A 22,712-nucleotide genomic window follows, 5' to 3' on the forward strand; every position below is an offset into this window, starting at 1 on the left:
TGTAACACCTGTGCACCTGATGCATGGCTTACGATTTGGAGTGGCGCTCGCTACCATTCAGAGATATTCAGAGATAAAAATTTGGCAGAGATGCAGCGTGTTTTTCTCTAGATCTGTGTGTTTTTCTGGACTTTTCAAAACCATCTTCAAGTAAGTCAGTGATACAATTTTTAACATTACTTGAGAAGAAGCAGAGATTTCTGTGTGTTGCGTTACTGTGGTGCAGTGGAATTTGATTATGGAGTCCTCGGTTGGAGTAACTATGAACTGGGCTCTTACTGTGTTTGTTGGTTTGTTCATTCATGTGTGGTGGAGCTTTTCCCAATGCTCAGTGTTAAGGGAATTAAAATATGCAGTTTAGGTGCTGCACAACCCCTGGAGCTCTGCGTGAGGGAAAGTGAGCATCATACAGCAGGCAGCATCAGCCAAGCAGAGCCTGCAGAGCTGCACACTGACAGCAGGCATCTCAGGGAGTTTTAAACTACTGAACACTGCTTAACACAGTACTTGACTCCATGCTGCTACTACCAGACGTCAGTTTGAGATTTGCTTTAAAGTTAATTTAGTTTCACTTAATACATGAACTTGAGGTCAGTTATTTTTCAGTACTCGAGTTTAAACAGTAAATCTTCAGCTTCTTCGAACGCAGATCCATAGTACTAAACACAGATTGTTCGAGCAAAAAGATAAGAAAGAAAATATATAGACATAGAAAAGTGTAGTACTCTTGTTTATCCACATATATTATGGCTTTCTGTCAAGGCGCGGGGGGGTGAACCCATGCAGAGAGCACACAGAGGAGGCGAGACTGGAACGAGAGTTGGATTTATTATCCAGGAATGCAAACAAGATCGAGTGAGGGGAAGAACTAAGGAGTGCTAAGGAACTAATGTAACTAAACTAATAGGAAGTGACGGGGAGGGAGCGACGGTACTGGGAACCAGCGGTCCGGTAGGCGTCCTCGGTGGTGGGTGCCGGTTGGCGGCGGAGAGCGGGCAGGAGAGTCTTGTTCCAGAGGGGGCGGCAGGTAGAATGTTCTGGGAACAGGGGAGCGCAGCAGGCGAGTTGTTTCCAGGTCCGGGGCTCAGCGGACAGGGCCTTCTGGGGGACATTTCATCATCTGTCACAACACCATGATTTCTAGAATTCCCAAATTATCTTTATCACACATAAAGTAGACAAACTAATAGTATAATACTCATGTTTGACCTGCATACCGTATTTTCACAACCATAAGGCGCACTTAAAAGTATTAAATTTTCTCCAAAATGAACGGAGCGCCTTATAATGTGGTGTGCCTTATGCGTGCGCCGAGTTCCAACATCTGTAAATGTTTTTATGTGACTTTGATGAGCTCTGCTTGACTGACTGAGAGCATTTCCTGCCGACACGCTGCTTATATAGAGAAAAGGCGGACGTGAGAGAGGAAAGCATGAGAACGTTAAAGGGGGAAGTGTGGGCGTGAAAGAAGACGCTAAAGACACGCCCCCAGTTGGTATATAGTGCCGGTATTTGCATTATGCAAAACAACATCGGTTTGGCTAAGGACCCCTTAAAATGGCACCTGCGAAGAGACACGCTTACGAAGCACAGTTTAAACTGCAAGCTATCAGCTACGCGGAGGAACATGGGAATCGAGCAGCCGCGAGAGAATTTAAGATCAACGAATCCATGGTTCGCAAGTGGAGGAAGCAGGAAAACGAGCTTCGCCAAGTCAAGAAGATGAAGCTGAGTTTTCGCGGAAACAAGGCGAGGTGGCCCGAATTGGAAGACCGACTTGAGCAATGGATTAATGATCAAAGAACAGCTGGGAGAAGCGTCTCTACAGTCACCATTCGACTGAGGGCAATAACGCTTGCAGAAGAAATGAAAATTGAACATTTTCAAGGAGGTCCGTCTTGGTGCTTTCGTTTTATGAAGCGGCGGCATCTTTCCGTCCGGGCAAGGACTACCGTGGCGCAGCAACTTCCAGTGGATTACAATGAAAAGCTGGCCATCTTCCGCTCCTACTGCAGTAAAAAGATTGCCGACAAACACATCAATTTGTGGATGAGGATTGATCAAAAAACAACGTGAAAACATTGCTAAATACTTCAATAAAGTACAACTGAACTCAGTTTTGCTTCCGCTGCCTTTTTTAAAACACACGCTAGCATGCATGTTTTAAGCTAGTACAGGTATGTTTTACCTGCCCGCTCTCTATAATCCGGTGCGCCTTATGTATGTGTTAAATACAGAAATAGCACCCGGAACTCTGAGCCTTTTAATACGGTGCATGACATTTTTTTGGCTGCTTGGAAGCAGTGCAACAGGCTACATAACTCTGATATATCATCACTTTACCAAGTTGTTATAGCCAACACCTTAACAGCTGCATATTTGCACATTCTGCAGCTGTTAGCCATTGTTAGCATTCATTTGGAAGTGTGCTTCAGGGTACCTAATGAATCTCATTCCAATATTCACTGTCTTTAAGCTCTGTTTTGGTCTCCACTGGCTCCTGAAGGAAATTTGGGTCTTTATAATATCATAGTCTTCAGGTTTCAGTAGTAATGGATTACATGTCATCAGGATTGTACTGCGAAAAAAGTATGTTTCATGCTCAGTTTTGAAAGATGCCAGTATGTCATATTTCCTCAGGGCTGTTACTTCAAAAACTCTGCATATCTTTAGTCTCAAGCTTTGGCTGCTGAAGGCTAACAGTCAAGCCGGATTAGTTACAAACAATGATCAAATCAATCCCTTTGTAAAAGTTTGTAACTGAATATGGGATAACCATAAATAAGGCTAAAGCCCCTTTTGTGAACATTCAGATATGTGTTGTACATGGGAACTGAAGCCACATATTTCTATTACGTTATTGCTACTTTGCTAGCATGGATGAATGTTGCCAGGATGCCACATTTTCTTCTTCTCATGCAATTTTCTTGCCAACCGCCTGTCTGATGATGAATAAGCCTCAGTGTTGTTGAAGTTGGAGCTCAGACGCATGCATCCAGAAATAGTCACAGAGGCACTGGTGCAACTCTGTCAGGTGGTGTTATTATGTAAATACATCTCCAGTGCAGTGTTTTCTGTTCTCGCTGCAGAAACTTCTTTTAATATCTCACACAGGCCGAGTTTCTCTTTCTTCTGTGCTGTGATGAAGAGGAGGAGAATCAGTTAAATGTAATGTAGCTGTGTTTGAAGCTGGGCAGTAACTTGTCACTCTGAATGGGTTTAGCCATGTGTTACAACCTTTTAGGAGTGAGCTGAAAGTAAAGAAGTGGTATTTTTGAGTGAGTAAACACCTCGGAGACCTCATGTGCAGAGAGGAATAAAGAGGACAGACTGGTTACATCATGGTCTTCCTAGAAGGCCGGTGGCAGGTTGATTTAAGCCAGTCATCTTAACGAACCTGCTGGCCGCATGAGCTGTGGAGTCAGCACTGATCTCCATCGTTGTGTCACCCGACACAGTCTCACATCGGGAGCCAAACAGTCACTGCCAGATTCATTATAATGTCATGCAAATTGGCTGGTATTAATTTCTCACAGGACAACGTAATTAATCATTTTCAGCCAATTACCCAATTAGGCCTGGCTAGCTTAATAAAAACAAGCGGCAAATAGCTGCTTCAGTGTGAGTCTTTGTGTGGCAAGAGAAAATTAACCTCTATTTTGTGTCCAGTTTCTGTAAACAGTGTATTATCACCTTTAGTGCATTAATCTGCAGTGTCTTGATGAAAATTGCTGTCTTTTTTCAGGCAAATCACAATCGAGGAGGGCGAACAGAGAGCTAAAGAGCTGAGTGTCATGTTCATCGAGACCAGCGCCAAGACGGGTTACAACGTCAAACAGGTGAGTGAGTTCAGGGTCTTGAAAAAGAAATCCAGGATGTTCTTTCTCGGAGGGACAAAGGAATACATTCACACTATATGTCTGACTTGGACTTACTTTAGACAATGTATGGATGAGATTAGTTATTTACCTCTTTAGTATAACTGGTCATGTTCTTTATATTGTGAAGGCTGGAAATGAGGCAACTTAAAGGTGCACCGTGGAGTTCTCTATTCACATTAACTCTGTGTCGTTGAGGTCTAATAGACATGCAGAAAGAATTTACTTCAAGTTGATGTTTTTAACTAACATGATTTGCATTCATTCATGGTTTCTATCTGGCAAATTTCAGGCGTAAGTGCTCTTGAATCTATGTGTGTTTGAGTAGTGTATAAAACCACACCCCTCCACACCTATGTGATGTTGTGACAGTATCCAGGAGTTTCTGTACCTTTCTGAAGCCAGTAATCTAACTTTTAAGCAGCAGCAGTGAGATAGTTAAAGGGTTTAACTTCTCTGTCATAACCAGTTTCAGAGATCCAGGCTAACCTTTATTTGCACCGTTGTACCTAACTTTTACCTTTCGGTGTACCAGTGCATCATTGACGTGCACCCAGAATTTTTCACCATGCCAAGTATTACCTTTAATGTCAGTTCTAGTACACATTAATTATTTTGTAACACCTTATGTTAATGATTGTAGGAACAGGATTAAGGGTGCAGATAAATGTTTTGTTCTTTTACTTAATGATGATTTAGGACTTAAAGTTAGTCAAGGATAGTGCTTCTTTGGCTTTATTGTAAGCAGTGTTTAGTTTTATTATCATTTATGAGTCCTCACTGTTTTGGTTTGCTGCTTCTTGACATTAAAACGCTGTGGTGAGGACGGCTGCTCTGTTGGCCACTCACCTGTCAGGGCACAGCCTAAGTTTCTTGGAAATCGTTCAGTTCGCACCATCAGTGCTTCCACTGCAGAGGTTCTGTTCCCCAACATGCTTTGGCAACACTCTTTGCACTAAATGCATTATGCTGCTGTTTTATCAGATCAGTTTTCGCAGAGGCTCAGAATTTATTTATGGTGGTATTGGTGAAGAAATTTGTGTGATTTAGAGTGGAGAGTGTAACCCAGGCTGTTTTCTGAAGCTACAATTAACAAATGTTCCCTGAACGCTTCACATGCAGATCATTGTTACTGCACCTTACCGATGTTACAGAAATGCATCCCATGCTTTGGTAGATACTATAATTTACCAGTGTGCCCTAAATGCGTCACAAGCAGACTGTCAGTAGATGCTACAAAGCACCACTGTTCCCTGAATGCCTCACATAGATATCACCAGACAGCTGAGCACAGAGAAGCTTCTAGTCTCCACTGCAGTGCACCTGCCCATACAGATGTGCGACCAAAATTAGTATTGACAAGAGAGAAATAAAGCATTCTAATGTCAGATTTACTGAAGATGAAGAAGAGTGATTATATCTACCTGTGTGGGTCACCCAGAGACACACAGGCAGACTATGTCAAACACTGCTACGGCCAGTGAAAAAGTTTATCCCTTTGCCTTTTTGAGTACTGTATGTATCCATACAGAACAGCAACAGTTTTGCATTCAGACTTGGTTAGACAGTAAGTGAAGGATGCACCAGCTCTTCTTCTTCACAGTTTTATGGTGCATTGCTCTGTTTTTGGTGCATTACTGCCAACAACGAAGCTTGTGTGTGTTCATAAGACACAGACAAAGTCAAATTCATCATCATACAATCCCTTTATCACTATTAACGGTCAAAAACTTCACAGGGTACCTTTAAAGGCGTCTTGTTAATAATACCAAACCCCTCAATACAGACATTTATGCTGCCTCTATCAGCATCTCACCAAAGCTGAGCTGCATTCAATCCTTAAATTACATTTGCTTAGTAAGGATCTGGAGGTTGCAGACACAAAGAGAGCACAGCAAACAAAGGTGATCTGTGTCTAAAACAGATGTTTGTTGTTCAAAACAACGACTGTCTGTGAAGTTAATAAGCAGTGAGATGAAGGCCAGCTGTATTGTGTCTGTCTGTGAATGGTGTTGCTGGCAGGCCCATCTCTCACCCCATAGCTGCACAGACAGAGGAGGCTATTCTTCACCTTACTCCAGGGCTATGGACCCTGACGGCAAAATGCCAGAACTGCTGTGAAACCTGTAAAACAAAGGTCACAGTCCTGCCTCCAAAGGCTGCAGTGTCTCTATTGTTTGGCTGTGTCATCCTCACCCACACTGTGCCAGCAAAGTCAAGATTTTTACCTACTTTTAACCACCATTTATTTTTTACTAAAACTGAATCTCAAATGTCCACAACAAATAGCAGAGCCAGGCGTTTGAGCCACAGTGTGCATGTAACAGGGAGATATGCCAGACCTGTAAACATCCTGTTATTACAAATGATGAATGTGTTTAAAGGGAACAGATATGAATGTAATCTGATGTCTGGAATGATATATTCAGGAGCTTTGTAACTGGCACTAGAACTGAGATATTTGTTTCTGTGCTTTGAGTGTGGTTTCTGTTAGTGAAGCTATAATGTCTTCATTTTTATACTTACTAACTTCTAAACAACAAATAGTACATGAACATCAAATTGCAACTGAAGCAGCTGTTAATTGACCGTGTGAGGTATCTATAATTTGGCAGGTTTGTAAATGTTTTTGTTAATTCTGTCTCATATGATAATGGATATCAGAGTCTTGACCAAGATCAAGTTAGTAGCCACACTAATTGTGATATTCTTTATTTTTGTTAAAGTTACATTATTGTGGTGGGGTAATGGAAAGCAGTTTTTATAAATCACCACTTCCAGCTGCATTACGACTTAATAATTATTGTTATTTTTAATAAAGATTTAGTTATGGCTGTCCCAAATTCTAGTTTTACTTTGGAGCTTCAGTGAGAATTATCCAGGATTGTTCAACACTTCAGTAGAGTGGAGGGATGACAAAGAGAGACAAGAACAAAGATGAGATTTCAGGGATTCAGTTGATGCACCTACAATAACAATGAGCCACAACTAGTCACCTAATGATGCACTTTGTTGGGCAGCACTAGTAGTAATAAAAAAAATAACATTTTAATAACACCTCTAAAGAAAATTAACTTTATTACATTGTTAACACATCCTTATCCTGTTTTTATGTGGTGGAAAACACATTATGAGCAAAATAAGCAGCCATTGCTGAGTATTTCGAGCTGCAGTGTACCACCGAGACTCAAAAAAAAAAACAGATTCAGACTTCTGTGGCTTCATATGTAACAAACCTAATGAACTTATCCTGTGTACTCGCAGGGTGGAGCTTTCTTCTTCTTTAGAATTGGTTTCCAGGATAAACATGTATGGCCTAATTACTCCTATATTACATCTAGCTGTTGTGTAGCACAGAATACTTTTACAGTGCTGAAGCTGTTGTGCTCAAGCTGCGATAAGTGGGAAGGGTTGGATGAACAGAGATGCAAGCACTTGATAGATCTGCATTTTCTAGAAAAAACAATAGTATAGAGTTACATCAAAGCCATTTTAAGGCATGGTGGGTTTATTTTATTGGAAAAAAGCTGCAACTTTGATACACAGACATGAGTTTTTAGGGGTTTAATCGCAACCAAAGGGGGACTTGTAAAACAATGCAAGTGTTCATGTTGTATTTCAACCATGTAATAAGTGTCTTCCTTTGTTTCTGTTTTCCCAGCTGTTCCGGCGTGTTGCAGCTGCCCTTCCAGGGATGGAAAGTATGCAAGAAACAAGCAAAGAAGGGAGTATCCTTTGACTAACAGACACATTATTATTGCGAAAAAAATCCCATTTTCATATTAGAAAATACCCATTTTAATAATAATAATGTGTGAGCAGATTGAGCTCAGTGGAAGCTGTTTAATCCTGATAGCATCATTCACTGCTCACTTTTTAAATTAAAGGAGTTCAGGGATTGAACTCAGCGTTCTGGCATCTGTTTAACGAGGTGACAGCTACCTGTCTAATTAAATGTGTTTTCATTGCGACACTCTTGCTGGATGATTCTCAGCGCCAGTGCCTGACGAGTGCAGTGAGGGGGCGGTCAGTCAGTCAGGCAGGCAGGCAGTCAGTGCCTGCAGTTTTGTCTGCAGTGGAGAGGCAGGTTTGCTCATTTAAACCAGTGACAGGAGTCTCAGCCACCAGCCATCAGTCAGACTCTCCTCAATGGCACTTCATATCTGCTGCTGCCAGCTGAGGTGTCAGAGCTTCACCTGTGGAAGATTTGTCAGGAGCTGCAGCACAACAAAACTAAACTCTAGCACCATATTTTTTCTGTTCAGGAAGTAGAAGTAGCATTAATGCTGCAAAACAACTCATCACATAGGCATTAACAGCATCACAGATAGTTTTCCAGTGTCATAAATTGTAAACTGACAAACACACAGCAGAATTTATTGGTTTTCGTTTCATTTAAGGAGTGAATTTCTGCAGTATGCTCCCTGTGTGGAATTCTTCACTACATATGTGTATTTATCTGATTTTAAAGGAGACAAATTCAGCAGCTGAGACAGATTTGGCTGTAATTTTCATCAATAAGTGAAGAGAGCCCTCAGGCTGTCTGAGCTCCTCTCCTGCTCCTGCATTGATTTTTTTACATCTGTTGTCATATCCGACAACGAGGATGACTATTTTCACAGTCAACAATGAGGAAGACTTTTGCAGACTTACAGATTTAATTTTTTTCTGTTCAAGTAATACAAGTACTACAAAACAAAAGCAGATAAACCAACTCAGGTACGCTCATTGAAAAAATAAGCCAGTATCCTTTTCTTTTACCGAATTTATTTTGTTGTACTTTTCATTTTGAATGGATAGAAAAATGACTCTGCACCCAGTAAAGTAATAGAAATTTTTGCAACCTGCAGACATGCAGTTGTGTATATAAGATCCCATAATCCACACTGCATATCAGGACAAAAAATAACCCTGCCTTCGAATAGTACAGATTGTGTTTTTCGTTTCAATACATAGTGTAGCTGCTTTTACAAAATATGTACAGTTGCATTAGGCAGGCACATATTTTGTCATGGTATTTTGCCTTAAGCTCTGACAGTCTTGCTCATATATTCATCGCTGTCTGCAGTGTGATAACTGTGCACCCTCTGTGGCTCAAACTCATAACTGTCAAGAGACACCATGACGTATGTAGAGTATCTTTGCAGAGGATTGTGGTTCAAAATGGCCACAAAGGCATGCTGGCTTGCAGACTGCAATATGAGATGCAGTAGGACATCCTGGTATTTTGTTGCATACTGCATTCAATATCCTATGCATTGAGACATACTTAAACTTTCTCTGGCATACTGTGTACTAAGTTAGAATGGGTATTGGAAAGCGCCCCAAACCATGACGTCCAAGTACTCTCTGCAGACCTCTGCAATTCAACTGTATTGAGGCAGAGATCAGGGCAAAGGTGCAGTGAAAGATCATTTCTAAAGCTCTGAGTGTTCCCAGGAGCACAGTGGCCTCAATAACTGTGAAATGGAGCAAGTTTGAAACCACCAGGTTTCTTCATAGAGTCTGCCGTCCAGACAAATTGAGTAATCGAGCAGGAAGGTTGTCAGGAAGTGACCCAATGGTCACTGTCACGATATTCAGAAGTTCTCTGCAGAAAGGCCAAACAGCAGCACTTGATCATTCAGACTGCTGTGGTAGAGCGACTAGAAAGAAGGCCTTTTAAACCAAACTGCATTCAAAGCTAACAATCCTCTGGTCTGATGAGAAAAACAATTAAATGTTTTGGCAGAACTCCAGGCATGGCAGAGGAACGCCAGACTCTACTCATCATTTGCTACTACTATCCAAGAGGCAACCGCCAGGGCTGAAAACAGGAAGCCAACATGTAAATAGTGAAAATCACAGTTCCTCAAAAGGCCACTTGAGGCTTGCTCTAAAAGGGAGTTACATCCTTGACAGTGCCTGATGCCTCATAACTCCCAACTCATCCAAAAAAATAGCAAAGAGGTAAAGCTATGGACTTTCCTGTGATGGTATCCACCTGTCACAAGCCACACCCTTAATTATAAAGAACTGTGAGCTTGATTTAACTTAAAGTTGTGAGTTTTATGAAAATTAGCAGGAAAATCAGTTATTGAAACCAAATAATGTTTTGTACTAAGCTGTAAGCATGTTTATTTCTGCTGTAACATGGAATATTTTGATATTGGAGTGTCATATGGGGATTGAATCACTTTTGGAATCAGCCTCATGTGGATATTGAAGGAACAGCAGTTTGTGGCACTTCCACACTGGCTAACTTTTTCAGTCCTGGAGGTTGCTGCTTGATCATGTTTCACATTTGGTATGATCTGTTGACATTAGTCGTTGGCGCTCATCTGTTCAGTTTCTTTAAATTCTTTACAATATATATGAGCCCTGACAGACATGAATGTAAACAGCAAGGCGACTGGTCAGTGCAGGCATATTTCCGCTAGACAGTTAGTCTAGTTCTGTATGTAAATCAACATTATTTCATTTTGTCACAGTTTCTCCCCTGAGAGCTTCCGTCCTTCATATCCTCCTCAACACACAAAGCATGGTGCCATCTCTATGGTAACTGTGAAGGAATTACAAAATAGCTTTTGGTTTTTCCATATAGCACCGTCACTACTCCTTCAGTGTGAAGCCGTCTCACAGTGTGTCCTGCAGCATTTATCAGCCGCAACTTCAACATGAGTCAGGCGGTAGTTTTGGTGTGAGTGATGACAGGCCTGCATTTAGTCTTTCTGTGCGTTTTTGATGGTCACCTACTCATCGTTTACTGGAAGTTGTTTATCCTTTGCAGACTGCACCACCTCAATGATAAACTCAGTAACCTATCAGGCCTTTTCATCGGCCATATTTCCTGGTTATAGCGCACATCTCACATTCAGCCGATTGCCTTTATCTCTCGCTCTGTTCGTCAGAGCCTTAATGAGGTATAATGGATGTGGGAGCGGGCGGGAGGTGGAGGTGTAGTGATGGATGGCAGATGATGTGCCCCTGCTGACACTGTCACTTAATGGAGCAGCTCCTCTGTTGTTATTGCATTGTGAATAGTATTGATCTCACTGGGAGAAGGGCACAGATAGGTTCAGTCTAGGTTGTGTTATATAGCCTGGAGGCTTTTGTATTACCACATGCAATTTGTAAGCTTGGTGTTTTGGATAATTTTCTTTGTATTAAGCAAGGGTTTATGAACTTCAAAGCATTTGACACAAGAAAGTCATCAAAAGCGAATAAAATTTAACCATTACTGAACAGTGTGAGTCTTAGATTTGTGAATTTAGGCAGGTGTTTAAGCAGCATTCACAGTATGTTCTTTGTTTCCTTTGATTGCTGGTTTTAAATTGGGGACAGACGGGTCACGCTGATTTATGGTTGGTGTCGAGGCCTCTGGCGCAGTCCTCTGCTCTCTTTCTCAGAACAATTTCCTACCTAATCATGGTGTGTCATTATCGCTGCAGGTCTGCAGACGGCCAGAGTGAAGAGGGTGCTTGACCCAGATCAAGTGCAGGGGTCATCCATGTTAATAAGAGAGTTAGAAAGCAAAATAAATCACAGCAAACTCAGGATGGTCAAAAAAAGACTGATTAAGTGCAGCTTCGTGACTGTGTTAATAACACAGTCACGAAGCTGCACTTATTTATCAATAAGGCAGGTCCTAACAATCAGAGTGATAGGGTCAAAACATCACAGGATGCTATGACATTCTCTGTGTTTACTTAATGATCAGTTGATTGATATTGATCAGTTTGTCTCCTGCAGTTCTGTCAGCTGTTCTTCTCTGTTTATATCTTTCTCTGTTCTATCTCTTGTATTGCCCTACGAAGGTCAAGACCTTGAAGCATTATTACTCCACTAAGAAACGCGGGGGAGTCATGTGACGATCAGTGTTGGTTTGTCTGTCCGTTCGCAACATTACTCAAAAACAGAGCAACGGATTTGGGTGAAATTTTCAGGGCAGGTCAGAAATGACACAAGGACCACCCAATTAGATTTTGGCAGTGATGCAGCTTATAGTCTGGATCTACAGATTTGTTAAAGATTTCTGTATCATTGCGAGATAGCAGCAGGGCGTCACTGTAACTAAGTCAGCTGCCTGCTGATGATCACATGATTGCGATCCTAATAAAAATCAAACACTGTGGACTTATCAGGACTTATGTGTCAGAAATGATACAAGGAACACTTATTGGGAATTAAATTGTGTGGGTGTTTCTGAGTCCCATCAATTTCTGCCGCCCGCTCCGTATTTAGGTGACGCGACTTGGTATCTGTACATAACGTACAAATGCACAACACACACCTGTGCTCAGTGCAAGGTCATTTTGTTTCTGGGTACATCTATATTAAATGACCACATTTAATGTTGCCATGATTCCTGATCATCAATAACTAACAAACAAATGCTGCATTTCTGACAATGCTAGATGTTGGAATGAACAGCCTTGGTGGAGTAATGCGCTCTCTGGGTGCTTTTCTAGTTAATTATTGTTTTCCAGACTAATCTGTGGCTGCCTCCTAACTTACCTGCTAGCCATTAGCATAGCCTTAGCCACAGTGAAAGCAGTAAATTTCCAGGTTTGTGGCAATGACTGTGTTTCTTGTATGTTTTTTTTTTGGGTTGTGTCACTGCTAGAGAGACATTGTTGAGACCACAGAATGACTACAGACAGAGAAGCAACTACATTAGACCAAAAATTATGCATTTAATTTTGCAATAATCGTTTAATAAGTATAACAATATAGATATCAGAAAAATGCCAAATATTGGTCTTGATTATCTAACAGGCCTATAATCAATCAATCAATCCCTAGTTTTCTGTATAAATCACAAAATGCTGTTGCAACAGATAACAGCACTGTATCAGCATGTATGTGTTGTTTTCTAAACAATAAGAGTCTCCTCAGAGAAACCTGGACTCACCAGGACTCCAGAGCTACTTCCTGAAAGTTGATACCTCGAAGCATCAGAGGTCTGTGAGTGCACCCAGATTCTTCAAGTTGAGTGTTCGTTTATCCACACGACAATGCTTGCTGGGTTTTGGGTGACTGATAATAGAAGCTAAAATGTGAAGTGCATTGATAGTTCTGTTACCAGCTGAGCATTTAAGGACTGTAGTCTTTAGGTTAACCTGTGTGTGGCATAGATCCACCTCTCATCTCACTTCACTACCGTCCTCAATTCTTCTCCTTAACTTCGAGCAGGTATTAAAATAAATTAGTCATCTTCACCTCTAGGCCATTCATTGCTTTAAAGCAACGGCAATTAAATATGATGTGTATCATCATCAATTCATTGTTCTGTTATAACCTACCACTATATTTTATGATCTCTGTCAAGTGAGCAGAACAGTGTTCATGATAACTTACGGTAGGCGTTTACTCATAATTCATCCATCCATCCATCCATTATCTATACACCGCTTGATCCTCACTAGGGTCGCGGGGGGGGCTGGAGCCTATCCCAGCTGACTCGGGCGAAGGCAGGGGACACCCTAGACAGGTCGCCAGTCTGTCACAGGGCTACATATACAGACAAACAAGCACTCTCACATTCACACCTACGGGCAATTTAGAGTAATCAATTAACCTCAGCATATTTTTGGACTGTGGGAGGAAGCCGGAGTACCCGGAGAAAACCCACACATGCACAGGGAGAACATGCAAACTCCATGCAGAAAGATCCCGGGAAAGCCGGGACGCAAACCAGGGATCTTCTAGCTGCAAGGCGAAAGTGCTAACCACTACGCCACTGTGCAGCCCCTACTCATAATTCAATTTATGTGAAAAAATGTGAAAAGAATATACAGATGTCACACATTTTTATCGATGACGTATTAAAGAGTCATAGAGTCGGAGCACACAAAAGGGTACTATACAAATAAAGAGAGTCACATATTATGATATATATCATATACACAAATCTGCCAGTCCTGCTCCTGATATGGTTTATGTCTTACAGCTATGTGTCATGCCTCTTGTCTCTAAGGTTTACAGAACAGACTTTATTAGAAATACATTGAGGATAAACCTGTGCATCCTCAAACATAGCTCATCGAGATGCATTGTAGGAACTGAGACATCCTCTGTGATGGTGCACCAGGATTTATTTCTGGGTTATGGGCAGGAGACTGGAGGACAGAGGAGATGAGGAGGCTGAACTTAGTGAAATGAGATGAGCCTACAGTGCTGTGACGTGTGTGACTCTAGTGTGTAACATGGAGCCATAACCACTATGATTGAGAGTGATTAAGTTACTGTAGTGAGCCATAAAGTGTTGAGACTCTTCTGGTTCATGCTATATTATGGCAAAGTCTCTATTTGAGTCCCTCTCATCGATGCAGAGTTTATCTAGACAGTAAAGGTTAGCAGCTAATGAGCCTGGGTAGACTAACCACATTTAGCCTAAAACCAAAGGTCTCCCTACTAAGAAGAAAAGTCAGTCAAACCATGTTGAAAATTCTGATTCAGGTGCAGCTGTAGTTACAGCTATGATTAATGAAGCCACTCTAATCAGTATTAGTTATATAAATAGTCAAACAAATGGCATTTGAACTTGTTTGCTTACAGGGATGAACCCAGAGATTATTTATTATCCCCTTATTCATGAGTTCCCCTCAGCTCTGTGGACTGTTTCAGTGTCTTTTTAGTTCATTACAGTGTGCAGCTTTACTGTTTTTACTCAGTGGGTTTGTAGCTGTAACGGGGAGATGTTTTCTGCTGTAAAGCTCACATAAACTTTCTGTAAACTTGTTCCATTAGCTACAATGCTAATTATGCTCACAGGGCATCACTAGGCATCAGAGACTCAAACTAGGTTTTTAGGTTGAACCTTGTAGCTGCAACTGCATACTGATGTTTCACCACCCAAATATATTTTTTACTCTTGTTTTAATGAGTTCAAGAGTTTGTCAAACCTGCAGTGTGGAACTTTTGTGTTCTTATTCTTGCAGTGAGAGTTATTGCACAAACACTGGCGATGCTTTCTGGAGTTTTTCTCTTTGTTGCAGATGTTTGATATGCCGCCATAGTTGCAGCATTCTCTGTAGCAACGTTTGCTACCTTCTTCAGCTCTGGCATACAGATCATTGCTGGTTCACATAGAACACATCTCTAAAGGTGCACCAGCATGAGAATCTTGACCATAACAAATAATCATTTATGCGTAAGAGTCCTGCTCCACATGTTTTAAACTGGACATAAAAGTTAAAAAGTCCCAAAAACATAGATTTATAAAGGCAGTGTAAACTTCATGAAAGTACTCACCACTGCATTGAAAGACTGTGGGACTGTTTTACCAAATGCCTGCCTGAGTTGCTGTGATCAGCTGGTCTTGGCCACGGCAGACTCAGGTTGCTGAGAGCAACACGCACTGATTTGACTGGTAAATTCAAACAAGAGAACCAATAGAAAATCAGCACTCAAAATTTGCATGAAATCTCCCATATTATGGAATCATCTTTACTAATTCACTTGGTTTTAAAACGGTAAAAAGATGTACAGCAGCAGAATGAATGTTACATTCTAGTTACATATAAGCTTTATCCCAAAAAGAATGTACTCGGATTTAATCCCTTTGTAATCTTTTGTTTTTTTTGTTGAGTGACTAAGTTAATTCAGTTTTTTTTCCCTCAGTATAATTTTGTCATTTAATTATGCTGTTACATATAGCTAGCTAATACATTCTCAGGGCCTGTAAGTCATCCATCTGTTGTTAAACAGCGAGCTCAAGATTTCAGAATATATTTACTGGCTGACTATACAGTCCACACACACACACACACACACACACACACACACACATACAGAGTTACCGGATGACTAAAATATTCAGGACTGACGAAGCTCATTTGGTTTGGTGATGTTGGATGTTGGCAGTCAAGATAAACCTTCAGATTCCAGATGGGAACCAACCCAAGTGGGAATGCTGAAGTCTTTCTTCTATTTAAACTCTACCCTTGAAACGACATCGTGTCATGATGACATGCTACCATAAAATATGAAAAAAACACACTCGAACTGCTGCCTGGAACAGTTTGCAGCAGCCACAGTGCAAAGCCCCGCTGTAAGATGGGCATTTGAGAGCCACAGTGGGACTGTTTCCGATCATACAATATGAATATGTAGGCTTCCTCCTTTTACATGCTCAGTGTTCCCTGAAAAAATGAATAATAAGTAAGAGGTTGCTGCTGCTGCACCGCCACATTCACCAGCAGGTAGTATATGGATGCAAGCACTCATTCATGATACACTTTCTGTCTCCTCAAGAGTAAGGAGCTCATTCTCACAGTGTAGAGTTTAAAAAAAAAAAAAAAAAAACGCCCTGGAGGATCCGCTGGGAATAACACCTTATCTGCATTGTGGGGGAAAAAAATGTAAAATCATTCTGACTTCCAGCAGCAGCTCATTAACACCCCATTGTGCACCAGCTTTAACTGCTGCACAGCGGCGCCAACGACTTCAGCCAACATCCAGTTTCAGTTTATTACCCCAATAACAATAGAGGAAATGTTTCCTTGTTGAGCTGAATAACTTTTACACATTGTCAGTAGGATTTTTAGGATGTTTAGCAGCCAGTCCAAAACTTGATGAATAAATATAAATAAATATGCGGGAATAAATTTTTTAACTGCATTTCAATGGTTAATTATTTTTTATTCTTTATCACTGACTCGAAGTATTTATGAAGTCAGATTTACTTGAAAATTACATTAAGTCATGGTAAATAGCATCATCTAGTGGTGATAAATGGGTACTACAGTCCATTAAAACTATAGTTACACTCCAATTTATTCATGCTCATGGCAAATTTAGATTTAGAGAGGTTTTTTTTAATTATTTATTTTGACCAATGATGAATCTGAGCAATTCTGATGCCAACATCTCAAAACAGACAATGAACAACGCTGATTTTACATGGAGGTCAACTAAGGAGAACTACATTCCTCCAAGACAAGTGCACCAAAGCTCATCAGATCTTTGCAGAAGCTCACAAGACAGTGATCTTATACATTCAGCCTAGTGGTCAAGAAATGGTTAACAGAGCAATATTAACATCAGAGTACAAAATGATGGCTAGAACCTCAAAGAACTTCAGATCGTCACAAAACAGGCGTGAAACAAAATCCCAGTGAAACATGCAAAAAATGCTTGTTAGAAATCAGAAATTTTGTCAGATTTTTGTGGTAGCAAATAAATATACCATTGATTACTAATGTTGGACATTCAGCTTTTTGGTAATAGTGCAAGGTAATAGTGACATGAGTATGAATAGTATTGTGTTTAACTGTTTTGACTCCAAGTGTCTACATCAACTTATTGCTCTCTACAGCATCATCGTCTCTTTATGTTTCCGAAGCTATACCTTGACATTCTCAACAGTGATCGACATCAAGTTGGACAAACCGCAGGAGCCCCAGACCACCGAAGGCGGGTGCTCCTGTTAATACTCAGCATACCTCCTGGAAAAGAAACATCATTTACCCCACATGCTTGTTATGTTGCTTCCTATTGGTTATCCCGCAGTTGACTTTGCACGTTGAGAATCTGGCCTCTTCACCTGGTTGGAACTAGCAATATGTGAATTTGGTTCTAAAGTAGTATAGCCTACTTTGTCAACAAAACTGCCAAAAAAAAAATCCTACAACTTGCTAAAAAAAAAAAAAAACAAACAAACAAAAAAAAAACAACAAATACATGGAAAAAATATCCCCAGGCTGCATATGTGTATACAATTTTTTTTTAAGTAGAAAAGAAAGTTTCCCCAGTTTCTTTTGTATTTTTGTATATTCAGGGAATTTTCTCTGGAAATGTTTGGTTTTTTGTTTGTTTGTTTTTAAAGATGCAAAGCTCTGTCTTTGGGAGCCTGAAAAGAAGAGATGGTTTTAGATGCATTCTTATGGATGCAGCTGTTGTTACGGGCAAAGATAGAAATCTAGACTCCATTCTGACAACAAACTCTTATTAACCCCTAACATAGCTTTTTCTTTAACCATCTCCAGCCAATCGCAGCCCATAACCCAGCTGGGATCCATAATTGTGCGCTAATGGACAAACTGAACAGTAACATCTTGAGTATCTAATGCATGCCTAGTTTTTAAGCATAGGTACTGTCTACCGTGTACACAAGTTTGAATATGTAAATGGTAACATTACACCAGTGACTTGATGCATTCTGATAAGTCTTTTTGTTGATGAACTGGATTTGTATACTTGACTTCAGAATATCTTTTTGTCGTGCGTGCGTGTAACTGTGTGCTTTCTGTATAGGCAACATTAGAATGCAGTTCTATAGAGGGCCACTGCCAAGTTGTGTCATTCTCGCCACATTATGGCACCTTTTCAGTCACCGTTTGTTCGCAGCGTGTCATAGACTTCCCCCCCCACTCGCCACTACATGACAGCTGCTGTTGCATTGTGTGATCTCTTGTGATTATGATAGTCTGCACATACAGTGGACTGTAAGTGGAGAATCAAAGCCCTCGCCTTGGATGGCAAGACGTTTAAACGTTTAATAGTAGAGTTTGACTATTTGGAATTAAAATTGCAGATATCAACAGCAGCATTTTGAGTGGTTGTAATTAAAAGACAGTTACAGATATCTGTAATTCAGTTTTGACTCGTCAATATCATAGTTGCCAATGTCTCAAATGTCCCAGCAAAGCATTTGAACAGTGTTAGCAGAAGTAATAGCAGCTGCTGTGGTGGATGAGATTGTTAGAAAATGCTGTGAAATAGAAAGAGCTCATCAGTGAGGACTTTGTGGAGAAGGAAAGCTTTGTTCATTAGAGACTTGAGCAAGAAATCTAAAAGAACTTCGGCCTCAGGCTACTCTGACATGGTGATATAATAGCCTGTCATGTGCAATTACGGTTGCAGCACGATAGTGTTTGAAAAGCGAGCCGCCTCCACCTCCTCTTGGCCGTAACTACAGATAGCTGCACCTTCATTTAATCCAAACTCTAATTCAAGATACCTGTTATTAAATTTTGATGAGACATAATTCCAGTTTTGAGTTATCTACAACATCACGACCAGTTCAAACTTACCGTATTTTCGCGACCATAAGACGCACCGTATTAAAAGGCGCAGTCTCAGTTCCGGGTGCTATTTCTGTATTTAACACATACATAAGGCGCACCGGATTATAGAGCGCGTGCAGGTAAAACATACCTGTACTAGCTTAAAACATGCATGCTAGCGTGTGTTTTAAAAAAGGCAGCGGAAGCAAAACTGAGTTCAGTTGTACTTTATTGAAGTATTTAGCGATGTTTTCACGTTGTTTTTTGATCAGTCCTCATTCACAAATCCATCAAAGTCCTCATCTTCTGTATCCGAAATGAACAGCTGGGCTAGTTCTCCATGGAACACGCCAGGTTCCCGCTCGTCATTGTCAGAGTCAGTCTCGTTGCCGTGCGGCTCCTCATAAATGATGCCGGCTTTTGCGAAAGCTCGAACAACAGTGCAAGCAGACACGTTAGCCCAAGCATCCGCAATCCATTCACAAATTGTGGCGTAACTCGCCCGGCGCTGCCTCCCAGTCTTAGTAAAACTGTGTTCGCCATCTGTCATCCATCGCTCCCACGCCGTTCGCAACTTCACTTTGAACGCCCTGTTTACACCGATGTCCAGCGGTTGGAGTTCCTTCGTCAAGCCTCCCGGAATGATAGCAAGCTCCGAGTTCATTTGCTGCACTTGGTTTTTCACAGCGGCTGTGAGATGGACGCGCATGGAGTCACAGATCAACAGGGACGGTGACGCCAAACCCATGTTGTTTTGCATAATGCAAATACCGGCACTATATACCAACTGGGGGCGTGTCTTTAGCGTCTTCTTTCACGCCCACACTTCCTCCTTTAACGTTCTCATGCTGTCCTCTGTCACGTCCACCTTTTCTCTATATAAGCAGCGTGTCAGCAGGAAACGCTGTCAGTCAGTCAAGAGGAGCTCATCAAAGTCACACAGTAACATTTACAGATGTTGGAACTCTGTGCACACATAAGGCGCACCGTATTATAAGGCGCTCTGTCCATTTTGGAGAAAATTTAAGACTTTTAAGTGCGCCTTATGGTCGCGAAAATACGGTAATTGAAGAGTTTTGAAAGGAATGATTTAGATAGATTAAGTTTAGAGATACTGAAGATGTCTTGAACTGGTGTTAGAAGACCAACATGCCAATGGATGGTGGATGGAAGTCGCAGCACTAGCAGCAACGTGACCGTTGCACTAGACCAATGTAGTAAAAGGGAAGTCTAGCCAGAAAGCAAAGCTCTCGATTTACAGGTCGTTATTCCAGCTGTCACTTAACTTCATGAACTCTGTGTGGAGACAGAAAGAATGAGGTCGTGAATACAAGCAACCAAAATGAGTTCCCTCCTGTGACTTTCTGGGCTCAGCCTTAGAGATAGAGTGAGGAGCTTAGGCTCTGGATGAAGCTCAGAGTAGAGTCACATCTCCTTTGCATTGAAAGGAGCCAGCTGAGGTAGTTCAGATCTGATTAGATGCCTCCTGGGCATTTTGGACGAGACCCAGAACTTGGTGGAGTGCTGAGAAGGAGCTGAAAAGCAATGGTGGGGAAAGGGATATTAGGAATGACTTGTTCAGGTTGCTGCCACCATGGCTGGACCCCAGATAGGCAAAAGAAAAAGAATGGATGGATTAAACTAGATTTATGACAAGTCAAAATTCAGCTGTAGATATGTGAAACTGGAGTTACAATGAGTCATAATTCGTCTGCAGATACCTGTGATGTCATTTGTGTTGGTACAATGCCAATGTTGACATCTCAAATGCTGTTTTTGACTAGAACTGATTGAATTATGGATGTCTGTGTACATATCCAGTCTAGCTATTAAATGTTAAACCGTCTTGCCGTGCGCCTTCAACTGTAATATAGGTCCTGTGATCAAAACAGACCTTTAACATTGTAAATCAGCTTCATTCCTGATAAAAGACTAATTTGCACATGTAGACCTTTCAGGTTAATATGAAGTTCTGAAAAGCTTCATTGTAAATGTACAGTCACTTAATTCAAAGACATGTCTGATTGTCATAGAAACTGTCACATAATGTGTTCTCACTGATATTTTCTTTGCTGCTTGTGTTGAAACTGACTACTGGCATTATGCAATGTTGCAATGGTGTTTTGGATTTTCTTTTATTCTCTTTTGTATTTTTCTTCAGAGCCAGGAATCATAACGTACTGGTGGTGAGGTCAGCCAGTGTTAAGAACACTACTTTGATTTGAAGTGAAATCCTTACTGCACTTTTTAAGAACATGTTTTAGAGTTAGAGTGACAATGTAAGTCTTAGAAACATGGTGACAAAAAAATCATTCGAAGTACTGTGTCTTAGAGTAGAGTGAAACATTTATGAATTGTTCACACGTCCAAAAAGGGGAGCACTCTTGTGAGAACTAGTGAACCTTTCTAACCAACATAATGAGCCAAATAATAATAATATTAATAATAAGAGACGGAAGTGGATCTACATGAGATCTTGACTGGAACAAATTTTTTGTGGGTTTGAGGATGACAAAGACAAGTTGCATTTTAAGTTTCCCCCTGAAATTTAAAAAATAAAGCCTTGTAATGTACGAGCCCTCGGTTCTGCTGCCTATTATCTGGAAACAGGGATGTTCTGCTCTCATTACTGAGCACACAGCCTAGTAAGAGGAGCACTTTTCAGAAATGACTCATGGGTATTTATTTTTTAAACGAGGACAAAATGATTGATTGGTAGCTACAGACACTTGTTTGTATTTTGTTCCCTTTAGATATGAAAGTAGAGTTCAGTTTGTTCCCTGAAGGCCTGTTTTAACATTCCCTTGAAATGGACCAAGTGATGCAACCAATGTCTGAGTGTGTCGGAGAAGAAGAGGGTCTGAATTAGAGGTGGGGGGGCAGCAGTTATTCCCTGAAGGTGTTTCTGTTGCAGCTCTGTGCAGCAGACTGATCAGTCCAGAGCTGGCTCTCCATTCACACTGTACAGAGATCTAGCATGTCTCTCCAAATGATTAATAAAGATGTCTTATTACCAAAACCATGCCTGGTGCTGGTTTTTCTTGAACATTTCCACACCGTTTTAACTATTTTGAACCACACAGTATCTATCATTCATCCTTCTACCTGTTTTCTGACCACTTTCACTCTAATACTATTTCCTTTTGTTCATGTTTTAATCAGTTTGTTTCAAATGCCATGACTTCTAAGTTGGAGTAAAATGCACTCTGAATTATGTAGGTTACCAGTAATGAAGCAACCGCTGAGTCAACTATTGAACAAGTTTTCATACATGTTCTGGCATGAGCAGTTTCTGGTTTGACTCAACAACAAATATTACCAGTTTCTACTGACGTCTGGATGGAATTAAACCACATGTTTACCTTCTCTGTTGGCCAATCCTGGATTAACCCACAAAGAGGTTAAAACAGGCTGTAGGGCTAATTTCAGACCCTCCCACCACCTTGTTAATGTGGCGATAATGTAATTAAATGCAGAAAATGTATGACATCTAAGCACAATATCAAATGGCATTTTAAAGTTTGAATACTTGAGCATATTAATAACTATTTGTATAGCACCGTTCATACAGAAAGTGTAGCTCATGGTGCTTTACATCAAAGAAGAGAGTAAAATAAAATGAAAAAAATGTGGCAAAGCATAGTTCAATAAAAATACAAGACCACAATACAAGTAATAAATACTCCTAAATTACATGAAACTACATAAACTACAGCATGAAATCGGATTCTACTACAGTAGCTTTAGCAAAGGCTATTTTAGGAGCTAGCCCACTACCTAGCCTTCAGTCACTGCTACTTTCCACAAAACTTGAAGCTTTCTATTGCTTTATGGTTTTGATATA

The 22,712-nt window shown here is 40.8% G+C and overlaps 1 protein-coding gene across 2 annotated transcripts in view; it reads left to right on the plus strand.

Moving 5' to 3' along the window:
• Window positions 1-21,887, plus strand: part of rab6ba (RAB6B, member RAS oncogene family a) — a 77,218-nt gene extending 55,331 nt beyond the window's left edge. For both annotated transcript variants that reach the window (XM_035945825.2, XM_023264969.3), the window contains exons 6-8: window positions 3,746-3,839; window positions 7,540-7,606; window positions 17,229-21,887. In XM_035945825.2, the coding sequence (XP_035801718.1) occupies window positions 3,746-3,839; window positions 7,540-7,606; window positions 17,229-17,293 (226 nt within the window). In that variant the 3' untranslated portion in view covers window positions 17,294-21,887. The remainder of the gene's footprint in view (window positions 1-3,745; window positions 3,840-7,539; window positions 7,607-17,228) is intronic.
• The last annotated feature ends 825 nt before the right edge of the window (window positions 21,888-22,712 follow it).

Source organism: Amphiprion ocellaris, chromosome 2 (assembly GCF_022539595.1).
Source record: "Amphiprion ocellaris isolate individual 3 ecotype Okinawa chromosome 2, ASM2253959v1, whole genome shotgun sequence".
Taxonomy (NCBI): Eukaryota; Metazoa; Chordata; class Actinopteri; family Pomacentridae; genus Amphiprion; species Amphiprion ocellaris.